The sequence below is a fragment of the Naegleria fowleri genome (genome assembly GCF_008403515.1).
Source record: "Naegleria fowleri strain ATCC 30894 chromosome Unknown tig64, whole genome shotgun sequence".
NCBI lineage: Eukaryota > Heterolobosea > Eutetramitea > Acrasida > Naegleriidae > Naegleria > Naegleria fowleri.
In genome coordinates this window covers 46248-66422 of record NW_025407996.1, presented here as the reverse complement: position 1 = coordinate 66422, position 20175 = coordinate 46248, and the positions used below count along the sequence as shown (strand labels likewise).

Here is a 20175-nt window from a genome sequence, read left to right as displayed (position 1 = left end):
ATCTGAAAACAATTTCGAAAGTTCTTGTGCTTGATGGAAATTTATTGAGTCATCCACAATGCCAAAACAAGCAAGATCAACAGGGTCATTACATGATGCAAGCTTTCCATCATGATGATTGGTGAAGATCCATTCACAATGGTCGTTCCATCCGTAGTTCTCCAAGTTTCCATTCCTTTCAATGTGGTTCTCATGCCTTCTGTGATATTACCAAAACCCCATGTCTTCCAATTGTCACCACCAGGGTAGAAGTATTCACGAACGTTTTGATAAATGTAAGGGCACACGTTCGCAGGTCTTTCACTGGTTGGAATGTTTGGATAAAAGCGACAATTCAATTGCAAAATCAAATACATTTGATAATCCTCTTGTGGATAGGTTCCAACTTCCCAAGCGCTCGACAAGATGGAAACGTTGGCATTGACTGCCTCTGAGAGATGTGAATAATCCTTCAAGTAATATCCAGGATTGTGACCAGGTGGATTTGGGAATAAATTAACATGAATAGACTCTGGCTTTAAAAACATTTTAGCAAATTCCAATTCATTCGTCTCATACATGGCATAAATTCCACCAAAGGCTCCTACTGCTGAGTGAATATCCACCAAGATAATTCTTCTTCTCTTCAAATTTGAAGATGAGTATGATTTCACATAGGTGCTCAAAATGGACTTGACTGTCGTGGTGGTCCATTCGTCTCTTAAACCAGTGTAACTGATTCCTTGTGGTCTTGTTTTTTGGCCAACCACTGTTGTTTTGTGTGCATTTGAAATAAATGTATATCATTCAGAATGATCACCTAAAGTTAATAAACAATCAATACTACTCACCTGAAGCATATACGAAACCTGCTCCATATTGTTGAACCATTGATTGGTAGGCAGCAACTGCTTGTTGTTGTACTTGCGGCAAATGCACTTGTGGAATGTTCAATGCGTCAATGAATCGTTCCAAAACTGTATTTCCACTCACATTCCAGGAAGCAAAATCCTCATAGTGGCCATTCAAGTTTTTCAACAAATCCACATTGTGTTCATTTTCCTTATAGGAATAGCTTGCTCCGTATGGGTTCAACATGTGAAGGTGTAGTGCATAGGTGTTTGTAGGAAGAACATAACCACGAGAACTTTCATTACGAATGAGTGAGATTTGAACAGCACTTCCAACAAAGCCTAATTGTGGATAGTGGGTCAACATGCAAGAAATGTGTGTTTGTGAATGAACGGCACACGCATGTGAGGATGAATGTAAGCACATGATAATGTGGATCCATGTGTGAGTGAATAAACAAATAGATGTATATCATCATGAACAAATGAATGAGAGAAGTGAATAAATCACGAATGCAACCACACACATGTCTCACTTACCTTCAACACCATGAGTACCAGAATAAGTAATGAACACATTCGACTCTTCTGCATTCTTGAGACGATTGGCCTTATCTTGTTGGAAACACACAGACAAGAACAAATCTTCATTGTTGATTCCTTTCAAATTTGGAAGTTGATATTCACTGTATGCATAGCCTGAAGCTTCTTGGCAGACCTGTTTGAATTTGTTATAGGCCTCCAAGTATGAGGAAGAGAAGTGGTCGAGCACAGTATTGAATGTGTAGGATGGTTGAGCAGCGTGGGAGGACCACAATGAACACGCCAACAACAACAATACTGTTACAGTAAGAACGCTATTAGGGAAAGTTTTTGTCATTCTCTTGTTTTCTTTGTTTTTTTTGTGTGGAATTATTCATCTGAGACTCATAAGCTTCAATTTAAGAAAAAAAGGTCTTGTTGTAAAACTACACTTAAGTACTACTGGAGCATACAATTAAGGAATAATTAGAAGGGAACTAAGGGCATCGTGCTGGAAGCGCGTTTAGTATTACACCACACAACTAAAACGCGAAACTTTCCGTTCAACTCGCGCAATATCGATTTCCTTTTGTTGAACGTTCGCGAAAATCTCAATGAATTTCATCTCCACTGAAAGATGTCGTTGATGAGCGAATGATCAGATGTGAGAGAAATCAATCGTGTCTGATATCATCAACGACGATGCGTATCAATCCAACTACAACTCTCTTTGTGTACATTCCAATGCTTGATTTGACACTCACGGGAACAATACCTCACTTCGAGACAGGCACTGCACTTCTTTATGGTTGTCTTTCCACATTGAGCACAAATGTAAGGAAGTTTGGGTCCGCCACAATTAGGGCAAACGCCTGGTCTTCCATGAGCGTCAGAGTGTTCCTCGTCAGATTCCTCTTCTTCAGAGTTATTATTCTCGGAGTCTTCTTCATCATCTGATGCGTGTCGATTTGCGTGATTGCGTCCTCGAGAACGACCACTGCTGCTGCTCGTCCTCGACCCACCCATCGATGGTTTTTCCAAGTCTTGTAAGATCTTTTGTTTGAGTTTCAGAATCATGTCATTGTTGGGTTCTTTTTTGAGTGCCATTTCCAAAGTATCAAGTGCTTCTTGTTTTTTATCCATTAAATCCAAAGCTAGTGCTTTTCTGTAATATCCTTTCACGAAGGAAGGGTTTACTTCAATGCATTTTTGTGCCTGTTCGACGGCAAGCTTGTATTGTTTCATGTTAATGTGACATTGTGCCATGTTCGAGTGCAAAATATGTTCGAGATCAGGGTTGTCATGCTTGTGTAGTGCTCTTCGATACCAATGGAGAGCGTCTGTGTAATTTCCTTGCTGTAGGCGGTGTGTTAAAAATGATGACAATTATAAATATGGTGTCATAATTGAGAGGTGTCCAGATGACCACATTCGCGAAGGAACGAAAAATTATGTATCATTATGGGCAAGTGGCGAAGATACATGGTTGTGGAGTTGGTTCAGATTTGAAAAACATTTTGAAGACATTGAATTAACTCAAAACATACCTGAAATTCATCATTTCCAATATCTTTCATGAGATCGGATGACATTTCCGAATAGGGCTTCACTTCCTTGTATCGATTAACATTAGAAACCAAATGAACACTGCGAATATCCACAATTCCATAATTGGATGGGTCCAATGCAACACATCCTCGTGTGACTTGTTTAAGACGATGTGCAAGCTTCTTTTTCTTATTGCTGTTGTCTAGAGTAGACACCGTGTTTGAAACATCCTTCCATCCCATCATTAAAATCAAGTCAAGACAGTGCATATAGTTCGCATTGGAAGCATGTTGGAAATTTCCAGAAATGCAGCGAGGACACTTTGGACCGCCATTCATGCAATCGTATTCTTTCGATTCTAACAGCCATTGCATACACTTATTTAAAAACAATCCAGGGACAGAATTTGATGAATTGAGAATGTTCAAAAGTAGTACCTTTAGGCACTTCCAATGACCGAGTGAGATAGAAATTCTAACAGGTTCGTAAAGTGTGTCGAGTGGAAGCGCACCGGCCTTGTCACAAAAATACTGCAAAATAACATCTCTATCCTTTTCACAGGCTCGTACGAGCGATGTAGTAATGGTTGCTCCCTTTTCAACCAAAAACTGAACAATCTGCAAGTTATTGAGAGAAAGAGCAGTAAGCAACATGGGTTCTTTTGAGATTGTTTGACTTGCATTCACGAACCAATGTCTAGAATATAAATTATAAAAATTCTTGTAAGGGTCATTGGGATAAAAGTGTTTTCTTCCCAAGTTTTCCTCTGTCTTTGTGAGTGAACAAAAGCCATATATCGTATTCGCATTGCGAAGGGCCCATGAAAGAGCACCGGGTACAGAAAGCCACAAATCCAAGTGATCCATGGCATAGGTTGATTGAGAAGACGGAGCACAAAAACCAGAGGGTCCGTTTCTCCAAGTCTTTGAAATTCTCACCGGTGCTAATTTTCTCACTCCAATCAAATACTCATAGACCATTGGTGACACAATGGCAGTATGAAAAATGGGGTCCTTAAATGGGTTGACGATGCGGCCAGAAATTTCTGCGTTAGACATTGCTACAGTGTCTGGAGTGTATTTCTTTAGTACATATTCACAGAGAGCTAAACTCCATAACAAGGTACGTGTTGGTGGAGCATCAAGCAGGTCATTATACTTCTTTAAAAATTCATAGGCCTCCTTCCATCGTCCTAATCTCATGAGGCTGCCATTAATTGAGGATGGATTTAGAATTCAAATGCATTCGATAATTTTTTCATTGGTGTGATTGAATCAATATTCATACAGTTCATCATTATGAATGATGGTGTTTCGTGTAGAGAGCATGTTCGTTCATTCGACGTGTATGGAATTTGTCATGCATGTTTAGAAGCATGGCTTAAAATATAACCCAGAAAACTTACCATTCAGGAATGTGATACATGTAGCTGATCCACGAAATCCATGTATCATGAACCTCATCATCCAACACAAGACACCTTTGATAATTATCGAGAGCTTCTTTGTATCGACCCATCTTTCTCAAGCAATTTGCTTCACCAATAATTGCTCTCATAAATTGTCTCAATTCGTGGTTGTACCAAGTTTGAGCTTTCTTGTTATATTTCAAAACTTCTTTCCTCTTCTTTTCCAATCTTTCACTGTAATAGTCCTTGTAGTGTGACTGTGCTTTTCTGTACAATTCTAGAGCTTCCTCAAAAGTGGTCGCCTTGTACAAGGCGAGAGCATTGTAGGCTTCGATGCAATGCTCACTCACTGCCAGAGCATCTTCTGCTTTTTGAATTAATTTCTTTTGCAACGTTACATTAATATTTCTGCAATTTGCTGTATCTTGTACATCGAATTCATCGTATTGGTACAACTTGTGTGCCTTTTTTGAAGCCTCATAGCATTCTCTTGTTTTAAAGTACTCTCTTTTGAAATCTTCTTGCATAAGATCAGTGTGAGGACCTATTCAAATGTTCAAATGTGTATGTCCAATGTTTCAATGTTGTAAATGAGCAACAACCAATATTTAAACGAGCATCACCGATTGTTGTCATTCATGACACAACCAGTTGTATTCGTATTCAATTAATTAGTGAATGAAGATGTCGTCAATTTGATTGATTGAAATAGTTAGTCAATCGATCATTTCACACATGATGATGGAACCACAACCTACCTCCATTGAACCCTGTTGCAGTCCCAGCTACATTGAAAACGATAGGGCCTGATGCTATCACGTTCGCATCCACGAGCAGGTTGAAAAGATGCTTCTCATCTTCATCATCGTACGCTGAATAAAACTTTTCAATTTCCGTTTGACACTTTTCAGGAATTACACATGGTTCTTGTGGGAATGATGGATTGCACTTTTGCAGAGTTTCATACAATTGTATTATTTGGTTGGAGTGATCATTTGAAGTAGACTGATCATTGGAAGTAGGTGTTGGCGTGTCGGAAGAAGATGCTCCAATATTATTACCTTCTTGATTTTCATTATCAAGAACATCCGCTCTCGCGTTTTGATCATCAGAAGAAGATGATGGTGTTGTTGTTGTTGCTTCTAAATTATTATTATTCTTATTCATACGAGTCGTACTTGACTTTGGTAATTTAAATTCAAATAACTTTCCGAGCCTTTGGTCATATCGCTCAAAAATCAAAGGCTGTGATGGATTATTGTATGCAAAGAATTGAAACATTCCTGCTCCGGCTGGAGGCATTACAAAGGGAAATCCTTCATCAAAATTGAACATTTTTTATATGATGAGAAGGCTTTGAAAGGATTTCAACAATATAATTCCGAATCGAAGAAAGAGTTTCCTCGTGCAAATTGTTGATGATATTTTGGTGGTTGTTGTTATTAATTTATAAATAATGTTATTAAAATATATGGTCCTGAGTTTGGTGTATTAAAAAATTGCAAATGAAATTGATGAAATTAATTTAAGTTTTAGAAAAAAAAATAACAAAACAAAACACTCTCTCATTTTCTCCTTCACCGACATCATCTTCTCGATCATCCATACACAATCATCACCCCATCGGAAATGAACAAACCAGAAACCTATGAACTTTTTGATCTCGAAGGAGAAATCAAAGTCAAGTCAGAGAAGATTGAAAAGATGCCCAACGCAGCCAATTTCATCATCAACAAGGAAGATCACACACTAGGAAATATTATTCGGATGCGTCTACATGAAGATAGGAGAGTGTTATTTGCTGGATATAAAATTCCGCACCCACTAGAACATCATATTGAAATTAAAATTCAAACAACAGAGGATAGTGAACCTAGGGAAGCCTTGATGGAAAGTATTGCATCGTTGATTAGAAGTTATAATCAAATGAAAAGAGATTTCCTTCAAAGTGTGAAGGAAATTATTCCCGATTATATGCCATACGATTTGCCAGTGGATCATCATGGAGATGAAGATGACGGAGTGGAAGATTAACACTCTTTTCTAGTTCTATGAATCCCATCTCCAAGCTAGCGATTTGCCACTCTATGAAACACTTGTAGATTAACTTATTCTGCACTTAATATTGCAAGTTTATTAAAGTTGACACTTTTATCTTTTCCTCAAATAGTTTGCTTGTGGTAAAAATTTGGTTTGCATTCTCTTTTTGAGAAGTGCAAAGGTGCATTACTAGTCCTCTCTTTTTGTCGCTTCAGAAGCAAGTCAAAGTGTGTTGTTGGAGTGGTATCTTTGTCTTTAAGCTGTTTCGAAGATATGAACAACAAGAGTTTGACTGATCCCGTACGATTCGAGAAGCATTTCCTTGAACTATTTCCATAGACATATCCTTTTTATTTTCTCTCTGAAAACATTGAAGATAGGGAATCGAATGATTTCACACTTTTCATCATTGATTTCTGTTGCTCTTCATTCGTCATCGTGTTGCCATTATTACCGTTCGAAAAATAAATCGACGAAACTGGAAGAGGAGAATAAATACTCAAATCTTCTGTCATGGAGGGTGTGTTATTTCCACCATTGAAATAGTGATGATGATGGCTGGATAAAAGTAAGGGTGTGAAGATGGGTTTCCGTGGAGAAGACTCGCCACAATTTTGCGTAAAAGGATGACATTCTTGTTGAAGGCTTCCCAATGAGGGTTTTCGTGGAGATGCTGTCGTCATTGTAGCAGTGACACCACTACTACTCGAATTGATACTGTTGTGACTATTGTATGCATATTGGGAAGGATTCTGCTGCTGCTGTGAAAAATCGATCACACCCTTTTCTAACCTTCTCAAAATAATTCGATGAAATTCTTCCACAAACTTGGCTTGACGAGAATTTTCAATCACTCTCGGACCTCGCACCAACTTGACAGCATTCATTGCAGTTTTTGCATCCAGTGCCAATGGTTGTCGTAACAGTAATAGACATGAAGCTAGCGTACCGGAACGACCTAGACCTGAAACAGATACAATCACAACATTCTCCATATTCACATCAATAGCTTCTCTCATCCATTCACACAATAAAATTGTGTAATTCATTGGAGGTGGATGTCTTTGCATGACTGGAACAAATTTCGTTTCAATGCCGAGATTGGTTGCCTCTTGAATCAAATCTCCAGACAGTCTTTCAAGCTCTTCTTGAGTTGCCAAAATGACAAGTTTCTTGACATTATTCTTTTGAAGAACTCGTAAATCGTTTTGCATGACACCGCCATGAGAAGGTCGGCCTGGTAAGATTGATATTCCCAATCGCCCATGTTTTCGCTTCTTAATGGCATGAGTTTCTTCTTCTTCATGATTGGAGGCACCACATGTGGGCTCTGAGGTCGTCGACGTGTGTTCATTTGGTTTTTCAGCTGAATGGGGTGTCACCCACATGGTGGAATCAATGCTCTTCAGATTAATCCAATCAATATGATACTTGTCATTACGAAAGGCCTTTCGTTCAATCTTTTGTGCCAATGCACAAGCAGTAGCAATGGCCCATGCTCTCTGATACAAGTTGAGAGAGCTCAATGTTGCACTGTGGAGAGTATATCTCAATAACACAATATCGAGTTGAACTGGATTACGGTCACCTCTCACAAGTCGTTTCGTAATGCCGTGCAATTCAACAACTGCTTCCCAAGCTCGTTTCAATTTTTCAGATTTCAAACCAACAAGCATTGTTGGTAAAGGCTCAGCTAAATCCTTCACTGAAACGAGTTCCTTAGTAATAATGAGGGCCTCCTCGAGTTCCTTCTCGCTATCAATAAGTGTATATTCAAAGAGAATGTCATTTTCTAATTTTGCGACATCTTTTAGAATATGAGTTCTCTCCGTATATTCAAAATCAATCAGCCACACATTTTCATTCGTATCCAAAATAATATTTCTGCCATTTAAATCTCCATGAACATAGGAGACATAGTGGAAAGATTTTGCCAAATATCCCTGTTTGATTTTTGGAAGCGAGTCACGAAGGAAATGAACAATGTTTTTCACACGAAAACCACCAGGAAATATCAAATACTTTTCTTCGCCGGGTTGTGTAGGTATTTTCGAGGGGGTACCAATCGTGGTGCCACCATTAGGAATTGCAGAGGTTGGACTTTGAGAATTGGAAGGAGAGAGTTGACCGGTTTGACTTGTACTTGCGGTTGAGGATGTCGTTATGCTACTACTCGTTGAGGTTTTCACATGTTCATGTGTGGAACCATGATACTCTTCTGGTGATATATCAAAAATACTTCCTGAAGTGGGCTCAATACTGGATGATGCAGAAGTAGCCGAGGTGGTTGGGGTAGAGAGAGTGCCGGTCGTTGTGGATGCATTTTGTTGTTGTTGTGTTTTTGGGATTTGTCTCGGCTCAAAGAAGGAACAATCTTGCAATTCGGAAAATATGGAAACAATTCGATTTCGAACAGCATCTGGATTATCGGTTCCGCCTGTATGCCATGCCCATCCCTTTCCATCAAAATCATAGGTCTCAAACAAGTCAATTTGTTCAGACACAGCTGCATCATAAAATCTTCCCAAGACGCCATAAAATACGCGGTGAAGAACGGATTTGATCGTTGACATACTTCCACCACTCATGTACAATTCTCGAAACGATGATGGAGCTCGTTTTGCACTCGCTGCAATGTGAGGCGAGGTTGGGCTTTTTGGAGACATTAAATCTGAATCTGATGAGGCAAATTGAAAATCATCCTCAATCATGCTGGCATAGGCAAATTTAATGCCTGCTCGATCTTTCAACTCACAAAATCCACGAATTTGAGGTGCATTGTTTCCCAAAATTTCCTCAACTTTTTCAAAATTCACACGTTCTCTTGTGATGGGTCCTCTTCTTCCAATCTTGAGAATGGAAGTTGCTTGTACATGTCCCATGAGATCTTTCGATCGAACTTTGAAAACCCATGATCCAGAGTGGCCTCCAGACAATCGTGAAAAAACTACATCTGTACTATCATGATAAAGCAAACAAATAATTTCCTTATCAACATCTGAAAGTTTGTTCAAATCATCACCTATCGATTTCCAATGAAAACAAGGCATTATTTGATGTGCGACTACATTCTCATCGGCGGAGCTTGTTCCTAGTTGTGAAGTGCATTCCTCATTATCCATCAAATCCAGAATGGGCACTGGAGAAACCTCTGAAGATGCACTCAAATCTTGTGGCGCACCCGGCGAACGAACCAATTGTTTAAATAAAAATCTACCACTACTGACTATTGAGCTACTTGGATTTTTCTTCCACCAGAATGGTATTAGCCATTCCTGAAAGTCGCACAAGCTGTACAATATCGAAACATTGAAGTATCTTTCTAATTGTTGGAGGCTGGAAAAGTGTTGATGTCGTGATCGGCTTGCAGTCAATGCTGAGCATGTTGAAAGCAGCTTGGAAAATCGTGCATATCTCGTTGATAGTTCATAAAATAAATATTGAATGGTGGATTCAGTCCAAACACCAATCACACCAATTTTAACATTGAGTTTTTTGTTGGTTCCATTGGTTGAATTTTCTGCATCGAGTTGTTTTTGCTTTCGGTCGATGGCATTTGCAATTTTTAACTCCAAATCTGTACCATAGAATGCATTCACATTGGTAATATTTACATAGGACTCATTGTCTCTATTAGGTATGTCCTTATCGAGATTCAACACTAAATTTGCCCCCGAGGTGCCTTTCACTGAGAATAAGCCATTGCAAAGGAAGGGAGAATGTATTGGAGAGCTTGCATTTGCACTGGAGGGGTGATGTTTTTTGTTGTGACCGTCGCTACTATTGTTATGATGAGGTACAGTTTTACACTTGTTCTCATCAATTTCATTCCAAAATCGCACATGAATAATTTCTAAATGATTCGAGGATTGTCTTCGAGCCCAGCTCATGAATGATTTCAATGGACCACTCTTGTAGTCACTTCCGAGTAGACGTTGTGACTCGGGTTTTCCCACATGCATGAATGTACTCGAGTCATAATCTAAGGAACTCGAATAATTGGTACCAACCGAGCCTGGAAACTTGCCAATGAAATCATTTTGCAAACAGCAAGTAATAAGTATTCCAAAATCCTCCACTTGATTTTCAGAATTGGATGCGTTAATGTCACTCGAAGAAGTATTGTTGGCCTGGGAAGGATTATTGTTCATTGGAGAGAGAGGTGAGCTTTGACCCATATTGGCATTTGAAGCTGTGAGAGTTGGAGATGACAATGAATTGGCCAGCAACGGAGAGGAAGATGGATAGGCAGCAGTAGTGGATGCTCCCGAATGTAGTAGTGATGATGATGATGAAGATGATGAAGAAGAATTTTTCGTGCCATACGAAAGAGAAGTGGAGGTGGCAACAAGAGGATAGTGATGATGATGATAATGGTGATGATTCAAATAATTTGAATGGTTGATGGATGCATTGTTACCATTTGCATTCGGAGTGAGGTTGTTGCTGTTGTTGTGGAGGTGGTTGTTGCCGATCAGATGATTCATCGTTGAATTGATCATCATGCCATGATTTAAAGATGGAACCGATATGAATAGGCCTTTCGGAGGAGTGATTATTGAATGTTGTTGAGAGGCCATGTTGGTTGAGGCTGATGCTTGTGATAGAAGAAGAGAATCCGTTTCTTGTGATAGCAATGAGGGCGATGAAATGGAACTGCGTAGTAGAGTTTCAACAATGGTTGATTGTTCTCCTTCGTTGTTGTTGTTGTTGTTGATGATGAGAGGAGAAGAGTTGATCAATGACATCAGAACGAACGTGAAATTAAAAGAGGACAGCAAATATTCAACCTGGGTTGTATAGGTAGGTATGGTCTTAATTGAAATCCCGAATTTTGGTCTTGCAAGAGAAGGAAACAAATAACAATAACAAAAAATTGATTGCAAATAAATGAATTATTGTTGATTGAATGATTGCTTGCTCGCTTGAGAAAATAATAATAAACCTTGGCTTTTGGATGAAATCGGATCTGATAATTTTGATAGAATGATGATAGTGATGATTCAACAATTGGACATTTTTTCAATCTGCGTAGAAATTGTTCGAATCAACGGAATTGATCGAAATCGGGAGCGAGAGGATTGGGAGATGAAATTCATGCATCCTCCTTTTCAACAGTTGTTGTTTAAAAGGACTCGTTTGTTTTAATGAATGAATACAATTTCATTGATGATACAAATGGAGAATTCAAATTGACCAAAATCTAACGTTAGAGAACTTACTGTTTAAAATTCGCTATATTTATTTCAAGCAACAATTAAACCAATTTAGTATTCTCAGAAACATTGTCAAGTGAAATTTCATTCATTTTGTTTCGATCATTTTCAATCTGAGAATCTTCATCAGTCTTTTTAGAAATTCTGTCAAATCGAACATACTTGTCGACAATGGCGGTACAAATGGTATCTCCATAAACATTCACACAAGTTCTGAATCGATCGAGAAACCAATCTACAGCCAAAATGAGAGAAACAGCTTCTTTGGGTAGCCCCACAGATTCAATCACTAGAATCAATGTCACAAGTCCTGCTTCAGGAATACCTGCAGCGCCAATACTTGCCAGTGTTGCAGTGACTTGAAAAATCAATTTCATAATAGGTTCCATTCGAATGAATGTCATGAACATTATTGACAAAGCGATAATGACATGATGCGAATTTCATAATTGTTCAAAATTGTTTTTACCAATAATAATCAAATTGTCGAGAAAATAAGAAATCATAATTTGTAATGTTGTTATCACACACCATACTTACTTGCCACAACAATCATATCACCAATTCCAAGACTGATTTGCAACGATTGTGCAATAAAAACTGCAGCAACCGCTTCATATAGAGCTGTACCATCCATATTGACAGTGCTTCCCAGTGGTAATACAAATGAAGTGACTTCTTTTTGAGCTCCAATTTTCTCTTCACAACATTTCATGGTCAATGGAAGAGTTGCAGAGCTACTTGAAGTTCCCAGCTTTTGAATTATACACAACATGTTCATCATTATCATGATTCGTGAATTTCATAGAAGATCCGTTATGAAATAATTTGTGGTTAAGTGGATTCATGTTAAATTTTCACATCAACCATTATAGTTAACATGGTAAATGAAATTATTAACAAAAATGATTATTTTGTTTCAAATTCAGTGAAAATATATACTTACAGCTGTCAATAGAGCAGAAAACACACCCCAAACATGTCTCAAAATATTCTTTCTCACCAAAACCAAGTAAATAATTGTCAATGTAATGAATGAGTGAATAACTAAACCACTCAATACTGTGAGCATGTAAATCAATAATTGGCTCAACGATTGAAGTAAATATTTTTCTTTCACACATCTCCAAATAATTAAGAACATAATTCCAATCGGTGCATAACAAATAATGACAGCAACCATTTTCAAAATAATATCATTCAATGCTTTGAAAAATTTGATGACTGGTTTCGCAGGTTCTCCAATTTGAATCATCACAATTGCCATAAATATCGAAAAGACAATGAGGCCAAGAACGTTGACACTTCCTCCATTTTCAGCAGATGCTGCGTCAATGAGATTATTGGGAATAAAGCTTTCAATAATGGAAACTATTTGTTTGTAGGATGAAGAAGATGAGTTGGTTCCTGATGAAGAATTTCCTGTTGAAATAATGTCACTTGACATCATTTGTTGTGTTTTCATGGTTCGTAAAACTCCACTCAGAGGAAATAATTCTCCATTCAAAGAAACCATTGTTGAAGGTATTTCGGATGGAGAGGTTGACTGAATTTTTGAATTTGATATTTTGAATTGTGACATTAAGGAATTTCCTTCTTTGGTGGTAATCGAAGAATTGGTGGATGGATTATTAATCATGACCTGTCCTGGCTTGATGACATTGACCATCACTAAACCTGTAATGACTGCAATTACAGTGGTTACTAAATAAATGGATAATGTCATTAAGGCCATTTTCAATAGAGCTTTGTGTTTTCTATTATTAATATTATTGGACATGTCATTTTGTGTGAGAGATGTTGTTGTTGTGGGAGCTGAATTTGTCACACTTGTCTCTTCTCTCGCATGTACACTATCCACAATCGACGTAATGGAACTAATCATACTCGATACAATTAATGGTACAATTAAACAATTCAAAGCTCTCAATAATAAATCTCCAGGTAATTTCACATAAGCAATCACGGCAGGTGTAATTTCGAGTGTTGAATTTTCTTCACTCTCTGCAACATTAACACTCACTCCAATAATTAATCCCAACACGACTCCAAACCAATGTAAAAATTAATAATAAATTATGAAAGAGACAATTTGCAAAACTTTTGATTCGAGTTTTCCAAATTTTTGGCGTTGATTGAATTGGATTTGAATTTCCATCATGATCGTCATGATTTTCCAAATGGTCTCGATGAGAAGTTTCATTCCGAGTCTTCTTTTCATTTACTGATTGTTCTTCTTTATGTTGTTGTTGTTGTTCGAGAGATGAAGGATTTTCCTCATCATCGTCATTTTCCAACAACTTTTGATGTCGTCGTGATCGATGGCTCGAACTGGTCGATGAAGACGACGAGTGATAATGATGATGTTGCTGATAACTCTGTGCAGAGGAATGTTGTTCTTGTTGAGAGAGTTCTACATTTTCCATCGGAAGAGGTGTGGAAAAAGTTTCATAACTGGTCGGAGGAGTGTTCGATCGTGGAGGTGGCGACAATGATGTCATGATGACGTTCGAAGTAGTAGTCTCCTCTTGTTTGTTTTCCATCATTTTTTTGTAACAAACGCGGAGTTTACAGATCTCCGATTTTTAAAAACAACAAAAAAAATGTCTTTATCAACTGAATCTTCTTCCACTCTTCCTTTCAATCATAACCATGTGAGCCTCAACACATCGATGAAAACCATTCACATTCATGAGTGGCCTTCTGGTTATCCATGGAAAGCTCTAAAATCCAAGAAATCACATCTATCGGAACAAGATTATCAACTCGGAGCGGAGGTGAGACGTCAACTCTTGCATGATCTCTATCATCGGGAAATCAATGGATTGAAACATGATCCGTACTTTCATTTCTTTTATGAACCCGAGTTGATTATTCGAACAAGTTCGGAATCGGTTCGGAATCAACTCAAATTGCATTTGGATGAATCGAACATTGGTTATGTGGAATATAATTATCCAACTCCAGAATCCAAATATATCGATGTGGTGGCTCATACGGAGGTGATGGATCTTCTCGATTCTCGAATTTATTGTTGTGGAGAGAATAAGGATGGAATTGTGTTGCGAAATTTAAGTTTATTTCTTCAAATTTTTCACTGTCATAGTGTGGCAGCGATTGAAATGAACCGACAAGATCATTTTCATTATATGGAGAGAGTCGTTCATACCATGTTTAATCCATTTGCCTATACTAGAGATGAAGAAGGAAGAAAATTGGCGAAAATGGCAATTTTCAAATCGGGACTGGAAGGAGTGGAAGATGCGTTGAATAATTTTGATCCATGGAATTTGGGTGATTAGAGATTGACTAGAGATTCCAATGTTTTGTGTGTATTCATGATTTGTGTGCGTATGTGTGAAAAATTTTTGTCTCCAAATGGATAATGTGACACGATTCCACAAAAATTTATTTTCTACTTTCTTTGCTTGTATAAATTTCATACCTTAATGATGATGCGTCATCAATGAGATGATAAGAGAGTTATAGAAATGTATCTGTACAGTACGTAATGATACAAGTATTCTAAATAGTGATGTTAAATTACAAACTGTGTTGAGTCGCGTGTAGGTGAACATGTGTTCACAGTGTACATTCCACAATATTTTCCTGAACACTGTGTATGAATGCCTATCGGTGCACATTCCACTGTATTAATGCTTCAATAAGTGATATTTTTTCAATAAATCAGACATTCTCGATGGAGCACATGCGTTTTGTAAGAATGGATGTTCCAATAACTCTGTTGCAGAGGCTCTCTCAGCTGGATCCTTGACGAGACATCTTGCCAAAAAGGAACTAAAACTACTGGACCATCGATGAGGTTCTCGTAGCGTTGGAGGAGGTTGTGTGGCAATAATGAATAGTGCTCTCAATACAGGTAGCTCAATAAGTGGAGGTTCACCTTCAGCCATTTCCAATGCCATGATACCCAAACTCCAAATATCAACGTTGGGACCATAGTCAATTGCTCGAATCACTTCTGGAGCCATCCAATAAGGAGTTCCAACCTAAATGGAGAAATCAACATCATTTACATCATTGTAAAAATGGACCAAATGTGTAATAATGGACAAATGTATCACGAATGAATTGCAATTCATCAATGATTTTTTCATGTGCCAATCATGTCATTGTTAGAAAATTCAAAATCAATAGAATGGTATAAAAACATACGGTTGATTTACGTTTCTCCTTCTTTGTAGTCAATTCCACACAAAATCCAAAGTCTGCCAATTTCACTTCTCCTTTCGAATTTACAAGTACATTGTCACTCTTAATGTCACGATGCATTTTGTTGCTATCGTGCAAATATTTGAGAGCTTTGAGGCATTCTTTCAATACATAGGCAATTTCATCCTCTCTAAGAATGGTTTTGTACAAGATATCAGTGAGTTTTCCTCCGTCCATAAATTCCATAGAAATCCACAAATAATGGTCATGATGATAAGCTCCCATATATTGTACAATGTTAGGATGTGAACAAGATTCCATCATGGCCAATTCATTTTCGAGAGTTTCCAATTTGGTGGTTTGTTGAATTTCAATCTTTTTCACAGCACATTTAATGTTCGTTTTGATGTGCGTGCCTAGCATGACTACACCAGTACTTCCTTCATCAATAGGCTTGAGATGTGAGAAGATTTTTGTTGGATCTTCGTTCGATATAAAGTCTGGAAGACGCTTCTTGGGTTTTGATGCTGCGGTAGGAATTTTGAGTGGAGCCAATGTTAAACCTCCATCAATGAACTGTCATTGAGAATTATTAAAAGGAAATATATTCGAATCAATAATGTGATGATGACAAAGTTCAATGTGTTGAAATATAGATTCAAATGGATATTGATAATCATAATAATAATGACAACAACGATGGAATGTTAATAAATGCATGTGACAAATTTTCAAACCTCCAATACATACCCCTGCAATTCTTGCTGCATCCTCTTTGTGATTCATAACCTCATCGATAGTGATATCTCCCTTGTTAAGACCCTTTTCAAGAATCTCTTTCCAGGCATCAGGTAATCCAATAAATCCTCGTTCAGGATCATAATCGACATGAATGTGATGTGTAAATTCTGTGGGTCGGGTAATGACGAGTGCAGAAAAACCTTCCGAGCCCTCTTCATGAGAATGTGAACGGTCATGATTTTGTTCGTGACCTATTTCAGGTATTAAATATGGAGCAATATCTTCCTCAGCCATTTTACGATAATTATCATAGGAATGAGCTTCACCAACCATGGTTCTCCATTGCTCAGGAACACCTGTGGAGACACGTGCATGTTGTGGATTGATGGAAAATTTTGGAGAATCAACAAAGCGACCACATAGTTATTCAAAATATCGACAAGTACGTATTGTTTGTGCCATGATTCACGTGTCGTAGCAAAATACAGTACCATAAATGTAAATAGGTAACACATGTCATGTGTCAAGTGAAAAAGTCACAACGGTAACACGATGAGCATGAATTTTGAATATCAATGAAGGAGGTCACGCAAATGTTGATTGTGATGATAACAGTAAAGTGTGAGAAATAATTAGATTTTGTGTGTTGATTTTGTGATTGACGATGCAGAGAGTTAAAAACGATGGACATGTTGCAACACCATCGTGTATTATGATTGTAGATGATCATCACAAAATATTATCATTACACAAGTAAACACATGATCATGAATTCCAACAACTCGTGTACATTGAGCAAATATAACACAACTCACCTTTTAACACTCCTTGTTCCTCATCAATGGCAATATGTATTCCTCGTTTGAAATTAGTGGGTTTACTAATTTCAACATTGGCAATATCGGCAGCAGTCAGAAGACCATTCGTCGATGTACTACTGATTGCAGCCTGTTTTGAAATAACTTTTTCCTCCTTTTCGTAATGTTCGAGTAATTCATTCTCCTGCTCGGCGCCATAACAGGAATGACAAAGAATGGAGACAAGCCTAGAATTCCTTGGTACGTTGAGAGGCATGTGGTGGTGGCTGATGTTGGTTTTTATATTTAGATCTATTTGTTCAACAACGAACGGAAACTAAATGTTGCTAAATGTTGTTGATGATGGAGAAGTTGTTGATGCCGGGAATGACGGGACCCAAAATTCAGTTGTTGTTGATCTCGTAGTGATTGTTGTTGAGTGAAACCAATGGCAGTGCAGAAGAAGGCTGTTGTTGGGCTGTTTTTTAGTGTAATTGATGATGGTTGATTCAGTGAGCCAACCCAAAGAAAGTTTCAGAACTGAAATTCAAACCACAACAATTGTTCTGAAACGCACGTTTTTTCTTCTTGCAGTTTTAGCAACAGTTAATTCGGGACAATAGTAGTACCAGCAACCGAGGATGACCCTTTGTGGTTATTGTTGTCGTTGCACTGTTATTAAAAATCGTTGTTGTTGTTCTTCGGAATCAACTTCTGTTTTTTTTTTGAGAGATTTTGGATGATTAGATTCGTTTTACATGTGATTTTCAAATAAGGAATGAAAGTTGAGTGTGCTCTCATGTTTTGTACTCATTCTTTTATGAGATACATTTTCAAATTAGACGTACATGTTCACATATTCATCGTAGAATCAAGGGACATGGATCAGAAGAGTGTTTGGATGACAATGGCCCTAATTGACGGAAAGCAACCCATTCATGTGGAATGTCCCCAATGTCAATAAGAATTTACGTCCACTTCTCTGAATGGGAGATAAACCAAGTTGATTGATTTTTATCATAATTATCCTCATGTATCTTTGTTTTCATCTTGTTGTTATGCATATCATCTCTCTCAACAATGGTGTCTACTACAATAACAACACAAAAGAGAGCTTCAACATATTTCATTCACTATTTCACGACGAGAGTGGAGATGAGAGAGACAAACAATTCATCAAAACAACGCTGACTCAGACGATGGTTTAGGCAATCGTCAAGTCCAAACTTAGAAACAAGTGTTGTTGGAGCACTACAATAAAAAATTCCAACCACCTTCTCTCTCTTTTCCTAGCCATCAGCTGAAACCATATTGAAATGCCTCGTTCCAACGCTTCTCGTACCTCTCGTGCTCAGTCCTTGATCGAGCAGCCTTTGCATCATCACGGAGAGGATGTTTCCTCTGAAATGTTGTTAGCTGATTTGATGAATAGTAAAAAGAAGCAAAAACCAAAACTTTCATCGGCTCAGAATACAGCAGGGAATACATTTTTAGATGACACCAACCTATCGGCAGATAACATGAGCGATACGGCATCCTCGTGTTCTGCCTCGACCACCAGTCTTACTAAGGATCTGACAAAACAATTGAAAAGTAAGTTGGTATTCCTTCCTTTGTCTAATAATGATTTTGTGATGATCGTCATCATTGTTCTGTTCCAAAACGCGAATGTTTCTTCTTCATTACCTGTTTCATTTTTGCTTTTGTATGACCTTCTTGAATGGCTCGTTTCCAATAACAACCACTGCAACACATCTTCATCTCGCCTACACTCCTCAAACAATGATCCCCTATACAACGAAATTGTATTCCATGCTTTCAATACAAATTTAATAACTTTCCGCCTTCCATCATCCTGTTCTTTGTTGTGTGATGGTTATCTTCGTTCATGATCTAAAATGCTGCTTATCCTTGAAACACCTTATCATCTCTTTCAAACAATGGCTTGAAACAAACAACTAATTGAATCAATTTCCTTACGTTATTTACTTCTCGTGCACCATTTGCCACTCAATCTCCTTTGGCCACTCTTGACTCAAACTACACACTTTGGTGAACATGACACATCTTTAAAATGATAGTGAGTGAATTGGAGCTCAAAATCTTGCTTGAGGAATTTAGAAATGCCAGTAATGAAGAGGGTTTACTCGAGAAGGAGAACTTCTTTCGAGTTGTAAAGACCACTCTTTCACAAAAATTTGACATTCAAAATTCAATGCCCGCTTTCCACAGAATTTATGAAGCTTTTGACTTGGACGGAAATGGTGCTATTGATTTTGTTGAACTCGCAACTGGATTGAGTACCTTACTATACGGAGAGGAAAAAGACATTCTAAGATGTAAGTTGAAATCCATCATTGGATTTGAGAGATTGCTCATTATTGATTTTAATGTAACACTCCATCAACAGTTGTTTTTGGTTTAATTGATGTGAATAACGATGGATCTGTGCAACAAGAAGAAATGATTGATTTCTTTAGAAAGTTTTTCAGTAAGTGTTCTTCAGTTCTGTAAAACCACAAATGTTGATCAAACTTGAATGTTTGGAAATTGAATGAACTTAATTCTTGCAGTTGGTCAAGCCAAAATGCATGGATACAAACTCACTGCTCAAAGATGGAAGACGCTCGAAGATTACCTGAGCAGAACATTTACCTCCACTGATTTGGATCAGAACGGAACAATAGAGTTCGATGAATTTGTTCAAGCTGTGGATGACCCAGATTCCCCTCTTGGAATGCTGTTTTTGTATTTCCACAGCCAGCACTAAGTCATGTACATAAATTGTTAAAATTTACAAACCTTCTTCTTACCCCAAGAATATGTTCTTGTAGTTTCAAATAACATATTGGATGTTTATTGTTTGCTGTGAGAATTCTTCGTGGTAATTTGATCCTATA

At 37.8% G+C, this 20175-nt stretch overlaps 7 protein-coding genes across 7 annotated transcripts; 3 read left to right on the top strand and 4 right to left on the bottom strand.

Moving 5' to 3' along the window:
• Nucleotides 1–41: 41 nt before the first annotated feature.
• FDP41_008772 (uncharacterized protein) lies at nt 42–5643 on the bottom strand (the record flags this gene model as incomplete). Its single annotated transcript, XM_044712661.1, has 7 exons — nt 42–748; nt 831–1172; nt 1371–1687; nt 2128–2708; nt 2900–4106; nt 4306–4852; nt 5067–5643. The coding sequence occupies 7 exons, from the start codon at nt 5641–5643 to the stop codon at nt 42–44; spliced, it is 4278 nt and encodes a 1425-aa protein (XP_044557634.1).
• A 294-nt stretch (nt 5644–5937) lies between these two features.
• On the top strand, nt 5938–6342 carry FDP41_008771 (uncharacterized protein; the record flags this gene model as incomplete). Its single annotated transcript, XM_044712660.1, has 1 exon — nt 5938–6342. The coding sequence occupies one exon, from the start codon at nt 5938–5940 to the stop codon at nt 6340–6342; it is 405 nt and encodes a 134-aa protein (XP_044557633.1).
• A 356-nt stretch (nt 6343–6698) lies between these two features.
• On the bottom strand, nt 6699–10928 carry FDP41_008770 (uncharacterized protein; the record flags this gene model as incomplete). The annotated part of the gene is made up of 1 exon (XM_044712659.1): nt 6699–10928. One exon carries the CDS (start codon nt 10926–10928, stop codon nt 6699–6701), a length of 4230 nt encoding a protein of 1409 aa, XP_044557632.1.
• A 677-nt stretch (nt 10929–11605) lies between these two features.
• On the bottom strand, nt 11606–14110 carry FDP41_008769 (uncharacterized protein; the record flags this gene model as incomplete). Its single annotated transcript, XM_044712657.1, has 4 exons — nt 11606–11922; nt 12105–12318; nt 12511–13610; nt 13666–14110. The coding sequence occupies 4 exons, from the start codon at nt 14108–14110 to the stop codon at nt 11606–11608; spliced, it is 2076 nt and encodes a 691-aa protein (XP_044557631.1).
• Nucleotides 14111–14167: 57 nt separating this feature from the next.
• On the top strand, nt 14168–14866 carry FDP41_008768 (uncharacterized protein; the record flags this gene model as incomplete). The annotated part of the gene is made up of 1 exon (XM_044712656.1): nt 14168–14866. The coding sequence occupies one exon, from the start codon at nt 14168–14170 to the stop codon at nt 14864–14866; it is 699 nt and encodes a 232-aa protein (XP_044557630.1).
• A 351-nt stretch (nt 14867–15217) lies between these two features.
• Nucleotides 15218–17552, bottom strand: FDP41_008767 (uncharacterized protein; the record flags this gene model as incomplete). The annotated part of the gene is made up of 4 exons (XM_044712655.1): nt 15218–15574; nt 15741–16313; nt 16488–16834; nt 17294–17552. The coding sequence occupies 4 exons, from the start codon at nt 17550–17552 to the stop codon at nt 15218–15220; spliced, it is 1536 nt and encodes a 511-aa protein (XP_044557629.1).
• A 1039-nt stretch (nt 17553–18591) lies between these two features.
• Nucleotides 18592–20045, top strand: FDP41_008766 (uncharacterized protein; the record flags this gene model as incomplete). Its single annotated transcript, XM_044712654.1, has 4 exons — nt 18592–18868; nt 19357–19614; nt 19686–19766; nt 19849–20045. 4 exons carry the CDS (start codon nt 18592–18594, stop codon nt 20043–20045), a joined length of 813 nt encoding a protein of 270 aa, XP_044557628.1.
• Between the last annotated feature and the right edge of the window lie 130 nt (nt 20046–20175).